The sequence below is a fragment of the Ursus maritimus genome, unplaced genomic scaffold (assembly GCF_017311325.1).
Source record: "Ursus maritimus isolate PB19 unplaced genomic scaffold, ASM1731132v1 scaffold_32, whole genome shotgun sequence".
Lineage (NCBI taxonomy): Eukaryota > Metazoa > Chordata > Mammalia > Carnivora > Ursidae > Ursus > Ursus maritimus.
In genome coordinates, this window is record NW_024425786.1 from 10,782,561 (window position 1) to 10,796,967 (window position 14,407).

Below are 14,407 nucleotides of genomic sequence, written 5' to 3' on the forward strand. Positions count from 1 at the left end.
ACAAAATAGAACTTTTAGAAGTATATAGTTAGTAACATTAAAAAAAATAAAACCCAAGGGTACCTGGTTGGCTGAGTCAGTTAAGCATCTGACTCTTGATCTCAGCTCAGGTCTTGATCTCAGGGTCATGAGTCCAAACTCCTCCTTGGGCTCCACGCTGGGCATGGAGTCAACTTAAAAAAAATAAATAAAATAATAAAATAAAATAAAATAAAATAAAATAAAATAAAATAAAATAAAATAAAATAAAATAAAATAAAATAAAATAAAATAAAATAAAATAAAATAAAATAAAATAAAATAAAATAAAATAAAATAAAATAAAATAAAATAAAATAAAATAAAATAAAATAAAATAAAATAAAATAAAATAAAATAAAATAAAATAAAATAAAATAAAATAAAATAAAATAAAATAAAATAAAATAAAATAAAATAAAATAAAATAAAATAAAATAAAATAAAATAAAATAAAATAAAATAAAATAAAATAAAATAAAATAAAATAAAATAAAATAAAATAAAATAAAATAAAATAAAATAAAATAAAATAAAATAAAATAAAATAAAATAAAATAAAATCCAAGGATGGATTAAGCAGCAGAGTGAACTGCTGAAGAGAGAATTTTAAAAATGGAAAACAGGTCTAAGGAAATTACCCAGAATGCAATGCAGAAAAATAAGTTGGTGGAAACCATGAGGGGAAATCAGAGCCTTCTGGTCTACCACAACAGCCACTAGCCACGTGTGGTAATATAAACCTGTATTTGAATTCATTAAAATTCAATAAAACTTTAGACTCAGTTCCTCAGCTGCACTAGCCACATTTCGAGTGTTCTCTCCATGTGTGGCTCCCAGCTGCCATAATGGACAGTGCAGATTAACGCATTTCCACCAACCTAGAAAACTCTGTTGGACGGCACTGCTTACAAGAGGGGGAAGACAGAATTAGAAAGTCCAATTCCAGAAGGAGAGCAAAGAGAGACTGGAGCGGACACCTGGGTGGCTCAGTGGTTTAAGTGTCTGCCTCCAGCTCAGGTCATGATCCCAGGGTCCTGGGATCGAGCCCCGCATCCGGCTCCCTGTTCAGGGGGGAGCCTGCTTCTCCCTCTCCCTCTGCCTCTCCCCCGCTTGTGCATGCCCTCTCTCTCTCTGACAAATAAATAAATAAAATCTTTAAAAAATAAAAAGAGAGAATGGAGAAGGGTCATATTTTAAGAGATAATGTTGAGAATATTCCAAAAATAAACCCAGAGATACAGGAAGCACAATTTGTATCAGTCAGAATAAGAAGCAATCCACACGTAGCCGCATCATAACGAAACTGCAGACACCAAAGACAAAGAGAAAACCTTCAAAGGACTAATGAAAGAACAGTTGGGCCGGCAGCTGCCTGCTCTTTAGCAGAAAGGAAGACAGAAGGTAGTGGCACAATGTCCTTGAGGTGCCAGGAAGAAATGACTGTCAGCCTAAAACGGTACCAGCAAACTCTTTGAAGGACGAAGGGGAAACCTAGGTTTTTTTCAGATAAAAGTTGTAGGAGCTTGCCACCAAAAAATACCCTTCATCAGAGGAACTTTTAAATCACGTTCTTCAGGAATAAGAAAAATTATCCTAGAAGTTAGGTCTGAAGCACAAGAAGTGATGAACAACTTGGTCAACATGTAAGGGAAGTTATTTTAAGCAAACGTTAATAGGGTAAGATAATCACGATGACAATGTCTAAAATTGTGGGGTTTTTAAAGGACAGAATTAAAACACGGTAGGTTGTAAGTCAGAAACAGTGATGAGGATGTTTTCTTACTACTTAGGACAGAGCGTTAAGATACTGCTCAACCCTAGATTTTGTTACGTTAAATACATATGGGAAGTTTTCACGGGTAACCGGCACAGAACGGGTCTAGAATTTAGCACACATCGGAATCACCTGGGGGGGGGGGCTTGTTCAAATACAGATTACTGGGCCCACCCCTCAGAGCTTCTCTCCAGGAACTCTGGGCGGGTTCCTGGAATCTGCATCGCCACCCAGTTCCCAGGTGCTGCTGATGCTACTGGCCCAGGGGCCGCACTTTGAGAACCACTGAACCAAAAGCAGAGAAACGGGGTGCTTCACTTCCAAACCAAGAGAAGGGGGGAAAGGCAATGAGGAAAAAAAAAAACCAAAAACCTTCCATTTAACCCAGCTCTGTGCAGGACAGATCATACAAGCCACACATATAATTTTAGATTTTCTAGTGGACACGTCAAAAAGTAAACACCGGTGAAGCGAACTTAAAGAATATATTTGATTTAACCCAATATACCCCAAACATTATCATTTCAAGATGTGATCAATATAAAAATTATTGAGATTACTTTTTCTTCTCTTTTTGGACAAAGTCTTCAAAATTCAGTGTGTATTTTATGCCGTAGACGCATCTCAGTGTGGACGAGCCACGTAAGGGGGGCTCGATAGCCACGTGTGGCTTGTAGCTGACATCCTGGACAGAGGCGGTCTAGGCTGTACGTGACAGGAGCTTGCAGAGGACAGACGCCCCCACTCAGCCCCCGAGCACCCACTGCAGGCCAGACACCGAGCTGGACACTGAGAGCGTCATACATGACCTCCTTCAGTCCTCACTAGACCTGTGAGGTTAGACATTATTATCATCCCATTTCATTGACGGGAAAAGTGAGGCTGAGAACATTCAAAACACTTCCCCAAGAGAAGCAGAAGAGCCGGGGTTCAAACCCAGGTCTCTCATATTCCAATGCCAATCTCAGAACCTCAAGGTTTCTGTGCAGTATTTTCTGTAACAGACCAGAGAGTAAATATTTTAGGCTCTTTGGACCAGACACGATCCCTCGGTGGGAGAAGGGAGAACCTCTTCTTCCAGAGTCAATCTCGGTCCTCCCGGTGTTTGGAAGGATCCGGACTGACTGCCTCTTGGCGACACGGCCTCAAACTCTCTAACTCACTGCCTGACTGTAAACGTGAGTTATTCCTCCTCGTAGGGCTGAGACAGAGGGGAAATAAAAGCCAGGATGGATGGAATCCCAGACGTAAAATCTGGCACCATAAGGCCTGCATTTTGGAAATTGCCTTTAATTACTGGTTTATGACCCCAACGACGTCCCCCCTTCAGGCCTTCTGAGTGGCGTCTTGGAGCTCCGTCCTGGGTGTGAGGAGGTGGGGAGGTGAACGGCTATCTTCAGAAGCCAACATGCGTGGTTTGCTCCTAGGCCCCGGCTGTGGCCCTGGCCGTCCTGGAGCCTGAGCAGCGGGAGTGATGTGAACTGAACGCCAGCTCTCCTCCCCGGCCCGAGGCCTGTGAGCTACACGTATTCACACGCTCAAGAAACAGACACACACACACACTCGAAGTTTGCTTTTTCGCTTTGTCCCCTTATCTGTCCTTCCCCCCCCCCACCCTCCACTCATTCTCTCCCTCCTGTTTCCTTTGTGTCTTTTGTTGTTTCTGTGGCACTCTTTCTTTCCTGAAGGCTTGCTGGTTGAATCTCTCTCTCCAACTCTCTCTCTCGCTCGCTCTCTGACTTTTGCTTCCTGTCTCCTTCCTCCTTCCCCTGCCCCTTTAGAGCCTTCACTTGGGGAGGCCTAGCCAAGCGCCGACCCCCTGGGCACAGGATAGACAAGCCCACCCCTCACCTCCCAGGGAGCCCCGCCTCTCCCACCTAGACCAGACCGGAGTCCTGCTGGGACAATGCATTTCGGGGGAGGGGGGGTGGGGGGGCTTGACGGCACGTGGGACCCCTAAGCACCTGAGCTGAACTCAAAGCACGTTTCCTCCCAGGAAGGCAGCGGGACTGAGGCAAGTACGGTGCCTGCGATAGCTTCACGTTCAGAATTGATACTAGTCATTAACCTGGGAGGTAGATAGTATCAGTATTATGCCCCTTTTAGAGATGGGAAAACTGAGACTTTAAGATGTCATGAAATTGGCCCAGAGCCAAGGTCTGTTCAACTCCAAAGCCTCTTTCCACAGGCCTGGTCCAAATGGACAATGCAGGCTGTGTCTTGGAATGTCAGGTAACCCTATGCGGCGACATTCGTCTCTCATCTTCCCAGAAGCCGGTAATAGACAGGACTCAGCCACAGGAACAGCACAGAGACTCTGGGCTCTTTCCAAGCCAGGGAGACACACCCACGTTGTGTGCCAGAGGTTTGCACCCATAGGACCCAATCTGAAAGACTTCCCTGCGAGCCAAACCCGTCCTGGGGAGCCGGGGACCAGCAGGAGGGACACCGAGGCGGGGGACAGGCAGCTTTGTCACCAGGCAGAAACTCGGGGCCCCCAGGCGGTGCTGCCGAGGAAGTTGCTGTTTCCACATTCCCGGGCGTCATGGGCTCAGACTGGTGACCTGCAGGGAGCTCTGGGCCCAGCTGCCATTTCCCTGGGGGCAGGAAAGAGACCTGCCACCTACCCAGCATCCCCAGTCACTGAGTCCCCAGAGCAGCCCAGGGAAGGAGGCAGGTGGCAGGCAGCAGCATCCTGCCAACCTTAGGGTGTTGGAAACGGAGGCATGGGGCATCATCGCTGCCCACCCCAAGTGAGGTCGCTCTGCCCAGTGCCCTGCGGCAGCAGAGCTGCCGTCCTCCTGGCCAGCAGCCGTGGGCTCCCAAGGGCTCTTGGCTGAGCGGCTAGAGGCCCCAGTGTTGGGGAGAAAGCTTTTGGCAGAGCTGGACACGTGTACGGTCCCCAAGCGGATGCCGCTGTTTCCAAAGAGTTTATGTGGCGGGGGCAGGGGAGGGGTGAAGGAACTGGGGAGAGGGACCTCGTCACTCGGAAAAGATTTCTAGGCTGCATGTGTCCATTTCAAAATAACGCACCTCAATGCAGGAAACGTGGGAGACCGGAAAGTGTGCACACACTCAAATACCCTTGCACACTCACATGCACACACACACAAAACAATCACACACACACGCTCACACACAATTAACCCATCACCCCTTTCCAGCCGCAGACTTTTAACATTTATCCAACTAGTATTTTGTATGTCTAAATGTATAAATATATATACACCCAGTTACAGTTCACATCGGAGAATCGTCTATGTATCATTTTAAAAATACCGTTGGGATTACGTTGTACCTGCTGCCTCGTACTGTCCTTTTTCACTTGGCAATAGAGTATGAACATTTTCCCACGTCAAAAATATTCTCCAGTGACACGTTTCTCATTAACCACATATATTCCAGTATACGAGTGGGGCATCATTCATTCAGACGAACTCCCATCAATAACCATTTATAGCACTTCCTCTTTAATGTTTTCAATTTTTATTATAAAGGTATACATGTTTACTGTGGAACTTCGATGATACACAAAAGTATAGTAAAAGTAACCTCCTTCTTCCCGGCACCCAGTAACTGCAAATATTTATGTGACTTCACACACGTTGTCGTAACCACGCGCCCGATTTGGGGGTCGAGCATTTTTTACATCTTTATGATAATTTACAAAGTACAGTATTGGCAGGGTCCTTTCTAACCAGGCTTCTTTTTTTAATACTTGTCATTTCTCTGGTATTGAGTTTGTGTGGGTGTTGATTTAACCCTACTTTTGAGAAAAAGACTGTTTCCGTCTTGATCAAGTCCGCCCCGAACCTGGTCCATTCATCAGGGGTTGGATTGGAGAGTAGGGTTGGGACATGCCGGGGGATAGGCATTTTCGTGTATGAGGGGCTACTCCAGAAACAGATTTTGGTGTGTTAAGGAATGGAGCCGAGGCCCCATGTAGCCTAAGAAAATAGATCACCCAGCTGCCCAGAGACGATTGCCACTGTGTTGATAACAATAGCGGAAAAATGGGGAACAGGCCATGCCCACCCGCAGGAGGCAGGAGACATAAATGAGAAAGCGTCCCCGGAGGCATCCTGCGGCCATCAGAAGAGAGCCCAGATCTCTATGGAGATGGCGGGATGTCCTCCACCGTGTACTTGAGAGCGGCGTGTCACAAAATGGAGAGCGTTGTGTCTACGCGTGGGTCCGTGTGTGTGTTTGGAAGCGTGGGTCTGTGTGTGTTTGGAAGCGTGGGCATTTGTGTATCCCGAAGAATATTTAACTAAAACTAACAGCTGCTGTCTCTGGGTGGCGTGGGATTTGGGGCGATTTTCACTTTCTGTTTTATTTTCATTCTTTTCTGGATTAAGTTTTTTAAAAGTCTGTTCTTTGTGTGGGGGGGGGTGGGGGACAGATTACTTTTAATGGGGGAGGGGCAGCAAAACCAAACAAAAGGCATTTTGATTTTGGAAAGAAGAAATGCACCAGGGGGAGACATCTTCGCCCTCCTCCTGACCCTGAGAGTGCAGTCTGCCCAGCCCCTGCCTCCCCCCACCCCCAGAAGCCCCCCACTGCCCCCTCGCCATCTCCCCACCAAGTTTGCAATTGTGTGTTGCAGATTCCGACAGCCAGTGCAGCCCCACCCGGCAGAGCCTCAGCCTGTCGGAGGGCGAGGAGCAGATGGACCGGCTGCAGCAGGTGGAGCTGGTCAGGACCACCCCCATGTCCCACTGGAAGGCCGGCACTGTCCAGGCCTGGCTGGAGGTGGTCATGGCCATGCCCATGTACGTCAAGGCCTGTGCGGAGAACGTGAAGAGCGGGAAGGTAGGGCACCTCCAGGAGCCCAGTGGGAATGCTCCCTCTCCCTCCCGTGAACTTTACCGACCCAGAGCTGGCCTGCTCAACCCCCCCACCCCCACCCCATCCCGGGGTGAGAAGGAGACGTATTCTAGGAGCACGATGAATCCGGTTCAGGCTCCAACGTCTCCCCAGCAAGACACATAGCCCTCTGAGCCTCAGCTTCCGCATCTTTAAATTGGGCCTAACCTGCCCGTACCTGGCTAAGGGGGCAGGGCTGAGCTAGAGGGCTCTATTGGCCAGCATGGGATTCGCCCACCTCCTGGAGCGGAGATGCGCCAAGTGCTCTGCCCGGACTGCAGAGAAGGATGGCAGGGAGGCGGGTGGGCGCTGGGGCCCAGCCTCATGCTAGCAGACCCCTCCGGGGCTCGGCCGCAGCCAGCAGCGGGTCCTGGCGGCCTCGGGTGCCCACCCCCACCTCCCTTCCATGCTCAGTGCGCACCTTCCCGCGGAGCAGGTGCTGCTGAGCCTGAGTGACGAGGACCTGGAGCTGGGTCTGGGCGTGTGCAGCTCCCTGCACAGGCGGAAGCTCCGGCTGGCCATCGAGGACTACCGCGATGCCGAGGCAGGCAGGAGGTGGGTCGGCGCGCTGGGGCACCCTCCCGGGGCGGCGCCTCCAGGGAGAAGGGAGAAAAGTTCCCCCCGCCCAGACCTCCAGATCACACGGCGGGGGCTGGGCCAGGGGTGGGGGATGGTGGGGTGCGCCCCGGAATGCCGCTGGCCAGAGGGCCCAGGCGCGTCCCAGTTCGGCTCTGGGCCAGCCCTCACCCTAAAACGATGGAGATACAGGGAATCAGCGAGGCCCCAGGGCCCCATGATCCCCGCAGCCGGGAGGCGGTGGGAGGGGGGGGGCCTCACGCACCCCCAGAACCTCTCTATCTTCGAGGGCCAGCGCAAGCGGGTCTGGGAATTCGGCCAGAATGTCTGCTCTGCCTACTGCCACCTCAACCCCAGCTCTACCGTCCCAGGGGGAGGAAGGACGGCGTAAGGCAGGGACAAGTCGGGCGGGGCAGAGAAGAAACAGACGTGCAGGGCTTTCCTGCCATGTCGCCCACAGAGGATGAGGGCCAGCTGGGAGCGGGCTCCCTTAGCAAGCACACCTGGGAATGGGCGGAGGCTCCTCTCCTCAGGTGTGTCCTGCTCTCACCGTGCACACCTCCCCCCTCCCCCCACTCTGCCCCACCTCCCGCCTCCCTCCTGACCTTTTGTGAGCAGGATTTGTTGCTGGTGGGGGGGGAGCTCATTCACCAAGCAGCTTCAGGGAAACCAGAGCACCCCCCTCAGTGCTCAGCATGCAGAGGGGAAGAAAGAATGAGGCAGTAACTCTGACACTTTCTGTTTTGCGTAATTATCTCCTTCACTGGTTTCCCCATCATTTTTGTGCAGTTAATTAATCAAACCTGCTGGTGTGTGCTGTTATTTGCAGAAGCCGCTTTGTGGATTAAAGAATGAGGGGGCTAAGGCTGGGAACTCGGGCTAGTTTGGAAGCAGGAAACCAAATGCTTGTGTGTCCTGGAGAGGGGCCCTTGGCGTGAATCCTGGGGGGCAGCAAAGACAAGAGATCAGATCAGACACTCAGATAGCAACCCCAAACAAGCAAAACAGGAAGGTGCCAGGCTTGTCAGCCAATCAGGAGCCTGCGGGACAGGGCTGGGGTGAAGGAGGGGGGAGGGGAGCCACGGCATGAGCGGCATGAGCTCGCTTTCTCCGAGGGCTTCCCCTCCTTAGGGTCCCACAAGCACCTCACACTCACCACCCGCTCCTAACCAGAGCCTCCCCCCAGATCCTCTACCTGGAAGCTGGGGAGACCCCTCCTGCCCCCTTGTCCCGCCCCCAACATCGTCAGTAAACGCTGACCATTGAACAGGGTGGGGCTGCCTGCTTCACCCCCCAAAAGGCAGAATCACTACCCAAATTAGCCCAAAACATGACTGCCCCCAAGAACCTCCAGGAACCAAGATGCTACCGCATCTGGAAGGGGGTAAATGCAATCAGCAGCTGCAGGTCAACAGACTTCAAAAAAATTCTGAAAGCTGAGATCAGGACCATCTCCAAGGATCCTGTGTCCCCCACGTTAGACACCCCCAGGCTTCCTGCAGGAGGGGGGTCTCCTTCCCTGCGGTAATCTGGCCTTTCTTGAACTTGCGGTGGTCTTGCTCGCTCAGGCACCTAGTTTCTCCACCTGTGAATGAGGGGGTTAAATTAGAACAGCGGTTCTTTTAACTTTTGGAGACCGTGGCCACTCTGAGAATCTAGTAAAAACTGGACACTTTCCCCAGAAGAGATACACAAAACTTCACAACTTCATGGGACCCTTTGACTCACTCCTGGAACTTTTAGGGGCCCATGAACTCTAGGTTAAGAACCCCAGCGAGGTCATCTTCAAGAATACATCCTGTGTGGCTTTGGGCAGAACATGGCCCTCTCTGGGCCTGGTTCCCCTTATCTCTAAAACACGGACCGCAAAATCCACCAGCCCCATCACCAGTCGCTTTATGGACATGATTTTATTTAACCGTCACAACATCAATGTGGGATAGGCATTTTTACCCCCATTTTAAAGATGGAGAAAGTGAGTCCCGGGAAATCATGGGTATAAAGTCACACGACAAAATACCTAACTTCAAAGTCAATCCCTTTTCCCAATCCCACGTCGCCTCAACGTTAAAAACATCGACAACCCCTCTACTCGTACTGATGGAACACGGAATGCGCCCCAGACTCTGCGCTAAGGGTCTTACGTTCTCTCATCTCTTAGCCCCCATGGCTTCTGGGAGGCAAGCGTGATTAGCCCCATTTTACAGATGAGGCTGCCGGGGCACAGAGACGCAAGGTCCCGGAGCTAATGGTGTTAGAGCCAGCATGGCCTCGAGTTTTCTGTGTTGAAGCATAGCCCAGGTGATAGCTAAATTCTGTGTCCAAACTTGGATTTCGGGGTCTAATCCAGCCCCAATTTGGGGCGGGGACGATGTCAAATTTTATAAAACATCTGAATTACTTTTAAAGTCCTGACGTCTTATGCAACTTGGGAGCTTACAGTAGCTCAAACCAACAGCTGGGGAAGTGTTGCCAAGCTGAGGCCCCATGGGGACAACCTCACTGAAAAGAGAACCGTTCTGAAGGGCGGGAGCTCATTGTCAGCCTGCAGGTGGTATCACGGACTCTCCGGCGCCCCTCCCCCCACCCCACACCACCTCTTGTTGCACCATTGATTTGCTGAGCAAACCCTCCCTCAGACAGGAGAGGTGGGGTTCTGGTCCCCATTAGTGACAGCCCTGGCCCCAGGGCATCTGATTGGAGGGCGGGAGGACTGGGAGCTCCCAAGCCTGCCCGGGCAGGAGAGCCTTGACCGTGGCTGATGGTCCTGGGATGGGCGAATCTCGAATGACAAGGCTGGAGCCCGGCCCTAAGAGGGGCTGGGAGGGCACCTGCCTGGGACTTGTTTTGGGTCAGAAGTTTCCGGGAGGGGAGCTTCATCTAGGGCGGCCTCCTGGTGGGCGGGAGTCAATGCCCCACTCACCCAGCTTGCTTTGTCTTCCGAGTGTTGGTTCCTAGAACAAGGCTGTTGAGCATGACCTTGGAGCCAGGTGGGGTCCCGCCCTCCAGAGCTGGTGGTCTGGTGAGCCGCTGGCCAGATGAGCAGCAGGGTGACGAGTGCAGGGATGGGGACTCCCGGGGGGCTCTGGCCACAGAGAGGGGCTCTGACCCAGCACACGAGGGGCCTGGAAGGCTTTGGGGGGAGCGAAAGCACAGCAGAGCCCTGTAGCAGTCAAGCAGGTGAGGAGGGTCGTGTGGGGTGGACCTCGGCCAGGAGACAAGGAGGGCCAGACCCCAGCGATCCTGGGCGCTGAGGGTCAGGAGGAGACCGCGTGAAGCTGGGAGCCCGCCCTTGCTTTCCTTGGCCTCTCTTCCAGCCAAGTAGCTGCTGTGCGTCCAGCACTAGACCGGCTCCTCAGCAGAGAACACAGTCTCCGGGCTCAGATCAATTCCTTTTTAAAGTTCCTTGGGTGACCGACTCGGGCTTTGAAGGAAATACTCAGAGGCAGAGCAGCAGGCTGGGGGAGCAACTGAGACCGAAGAGAGCAAACCTCCGCTGGGAGGTGAGGAGGGAGCCACGCGGGGCTGGAAGGACATGGGCCCGGGGAGAGGCCGGGCACCACCACCCAAGGGGGCCAAGAGCTTGGTGCATCCACAAGCCCCCCCACCAAGCCTGGAGGGCCGGCCAGACCTTGCGGGGCCACCCCAAGACTTGCAATGGTATGCCTGCAAAAGGGAAGCCCTGAGAGTTTCTTGTTTTGTTTAGATCTACGCTTTGTCCCTTTTCCCCCTCTTTTACTGACTTTTTAGTAATCGAATGTTCCCACTGCTGGCTTATGAGTGATGCTTCTTCGTTTCATGTTTAATTGTGACTCTACAATTTGTAATACACAGCTTACTGCTGTCTCTCCTCAAATATTATACAACTCTTGTGTATAGTGTAAGGTGGTTTTTTGCCCCGCCTTTGTGCTATTGTTTTCATACATTTTTATCTATATGTATTGTGTGCTCCGTAATAAGTTGTTACATTTGTCTTTTAAACTGTCCATTATCTTATAAGGAGATTAGCAGATGAGAAAAATACTTATCCAGATAGTTACCATTTCCTACCATCTTTATTCTTTAAATTTTTTTTTATTTTAAAGTACATATAGTTATCATCTTAACTAGTTTTTGTTTGTTTTTGTTTTTGTTTGGAGAGAGAGAAGGGGTGGAGGAGGGGCAGAGGGAGAGGGAAAGAGAGGGAATCCTAAGCAGGCTCCATGCCCAGTGTGGAACCTGATGTGGGGCTCAATCTTACAACCCTGAGATCCTGACCTGTGCCGAAATCAAGACTCAGACCCTTAACCAACTGAGCCACCCAGCACCCCCCATCTTAACCAGTTTTAAGTGCACAATTCAACAGTATAAAATACATTCCATTGTTGTGCGGCCATCACCACTGTCCATGTCCAGGTCTCTCTTCATCTTGTAAAACTGAAACCCTATGCTCACGATAACACAATAAACACTAATTCCCTGTTCTACCCTCCCACCCCGTATAAGGGCAACCACCCTTCTACTTTCTGCCTTTATAGTTTTGACTACTCTCAGTACCTCATTTAAGTGGAATCACACAGTATTTGTCTTTTGGGGCCTGACTTATGTCACTTAGCATCGTGTCCTCAAGATTCACCCATGTTGTAGCAGGTGTCAGAATGTCCTTCCTTTTTAAAGCTGAATATATCCCGCTGTGTGTAAATTACACATTTTGCTTATCCATTTGTCTGTTGGTAGATACTTGGTGGCCTCTACGTTTTAGCTACTACGGATAATGCTGCTATGAACATGGGTGTATTAATATCTCTTTGACACCCTGCTTTCAATTCTTTTGGGTATTTACCCAAGAGTGGAATTGTTGGGTCATAAGGTAATTCTATTTTTTTTTAACGTTTTGAGGAACTGCCATACTGTTTTCTGCAGAGATTATACCATTTTAGATCCTCACCAACAGCACACGAGGGTTCTGATTTCACCAGACCCCCAACAACACTTGTTTTCCAGGGTTTTTTTAACCATCCTAATGGGTATGAAGTGGCATCTCGTAGAGAATTTTGTCCTTCCCTAATGATTAGTGATGGCATCTTTTCGTGTGTTTCTTGGCCACCTGTATGTCTTCTTTGGAGAAATGTCCATTCAAACCTGCCCATTTCTGAATCCAGTGTTTTGTTGGTTTTTTTTAATCATGACTTCTGGAAGTTCTCCTCTTTATTCTTTCATGTGGGCCAAGTTTCCACATGGTTATTATTTTCTTGCCTCTTGAAAAAAGCCCTTCAACATATCTTGCAGTTTATTTCTCTGACGATAAATTCTCTCAATTTTGTTTTAAAAAGGTCTTTTTTTTTCTCCCTCATTTAAAAAATACACTTGAATTTTTTAGAGCTGTTTTAGTTTCACAGCAAAATTGAAAGGAAGGTCCAGAGAGTCCCCACATCCCCCCTGCCCCCACTCCTGCACAGCCTCCCCCACCATCCACATCTCCCACCGGATGGAGCATTTGTTACAGGTGAGGAGCCCTCACCGACACGTCCCAGTCACCCAGAGTCCATAGGGTTCGCTCTTGGTGTTGTACGTTCTGTGGGTTTGGACAAACATGTGGTATATATACGAATAATTTCACTGCCCTAAAAAATCCCCTGTGCTCACCTGTTCACCCCTCCCTCTCCCTCACCCCTGGCAACCTCTGATCTTTCGACTGTCTCCATAGTTTTGCCTTTTCCAGAAGGTCATATAACTGGAATCATCCAGTATATGGCTCTTTCAGATTGGCTTCCTTCACTTAGGAAGCTGCATTTAAGGTCCCTCCACGGGAGGGTTTCAAGCAGAGGGACATGATCTGATTGAAGTTTTTAAAAGACCATTTGGCTACTGCGGGAAAAGTGGATGAGAAGGGGCGGGGCAGGCAGGGGCTGTGTGGGGGGAGTAAGGAGGCAATTGCCAAAATCTGTGCCCGCGGTGGTAGTCGTTTGAACCTGGAAAAGGAGAAAAAGGGACAGACACATGGACCAGAGTGACTGATAGACCGGGTGGGGGAGGGGAGAAGAGGGTAAATGAGGACGGGGAGCCGGGTGACGGTGGGGGGTGGGGAAGCGCTGGGAGAGGAGACAGGGCATTTCAGCCGGAGCCCATTAAATGTGGGATGCGTGATAGGCAGGAGAGGCCAACGGAGCCGTTGGTAAGCAGCTGGGTCTCAGAAGAGAAGAGGAGGGAGAGAGGAGAATTTGGGAGTCCTCATTTGCAAATGTAATCCAGAGGCCTGGATATGGGTGCCCCCGGGGAACAGAGAGCCTGGGGAAGTAGAAAGAAGGGAAGGGGCCGTGAGGGAAGATGCGCCCATTATAGGGCAGCACCCATCCCCAGCACGGCGGTCAGAGCTGTTCAGTACGTATTGGTGGGACGAAGGCAGGAGGGACAGCCAGGAGCCACACTGGAACACCCACGGGAGGATGGTGCGGTCAGCTCTGTGCTGTCCTGGGAAAGGGCCTGGGAGGGCAGAGTCCAGGGAGGCAGAGTTCCCGGAGTGAGCCGTGGAGAGTGGAAATGAGGAAGCCTAGACAGGTGGAGCTGGAAATCCCACCCAGGCCTCCAGCTTGAGGGGCTGGTGGGGCAGTTCTTAGAGACGGGTGCACAGGGAGGGTCTGCGAAGCGGGTGAAGGGTATTCTGTCTGGGGGGAAGGGAAGAATGCTGGTCCTGATCCCAGACCTGGGGAGGAAGGTGGTGTCGCTCTGTAAGCCCATATTTCCCTGTCCCGACCTGATCCCTTCCTGGGGACCCCTACCTGGCAGCCCCCGCGGCTCCCGTCTCGAGTTCTTCCGCCAGTGGGGCGCGCTGTTCTCATTCCTTCTGTGAGGCTGCCACCGTGTGGCGATCAGGGGAATGACAGCCGAGGGGACCTCAGTTGCCGAGAGTATCCCCGTTTTCATCCATTTGAGAAATACTCGTTGTGCACCTACTATGTGTGCGGCACTGAGATAGGTTCTGTGTGGGGTACAGAGAAACCTGAGATAGAGCGGCGAGGAGAGGGGGCTTGAACTAGGCAAGATGGGGGTTTTAGTTCTGCTTGCAAGACAGGCGCCACTGTGACTCTGGGCAAAGTCTGAGCTTCTTGGCTTGCCGAGCGAGGAGAAACGGCCCAGGCCACAGCTTTGCAGGCTTCAGGGGTTCTGTGGAGGAACATGTCCAGGGGACCA

The 14,407-nt window shown here is 50.8% G+C and overlaps 1 protein-coding gene across 1 annotated transcript; it reads right to left on the minus strand.

The window, feature by feature from the left end:
* Nucleotides 1-5,254: 5,254 nt before the first annotated feature.
* LOC121106413 lies at nt 5,255-7,947 on the minus strand. Its single transcript, XM_040645803.1, has 3 exons — nt 7,843-7,947; nt 7,083-7,409; nt 5,255-6,579 (listed from the first exon to the last, which is right to left on the minus strand). Exons 1-3 carry the CDS (start codon nt 7,882-7,884, stop codon nt 6,205-6,207), a joined length of 744 nt encoding a protein of 247 aa, XP_040501737.1. The 5' UTR covers nt 7,885-7,947; the 3' UTR covers nt 5,255-6,204.
* Between the last annotated feature and the right edge of the window lie 6,460 nt (nt 7,948-14,407).

What these genes read in the sequence shown, in the direction of transcription:
- LOC121106413 (XM_040645803.1), bottom strand. Translation starts at nt 7,884, where the DNA reads ATGAGCTCCCCCCCCACCAGCAACAAATCCTGCTCACAAAAG. An exon ending in ACAAATCCTGCTCACAAAAG is followed by an intron (nt 7,410 to 7,842) that starts GTCAGGAGGGAG and finishes CCATCGTTTTAG; the next exon opens with GGTGAGGGCTGGCCCAGAGC. An exon ending in AGCACCTGCTCCGCGGGAAG is followed by an intron (nt 6,580 to 7,082) that starts GTGCGCACTGAG and finishes TTCTCCGCACAG; the next exon opens with GCCTTGACGTACATGGGCAT.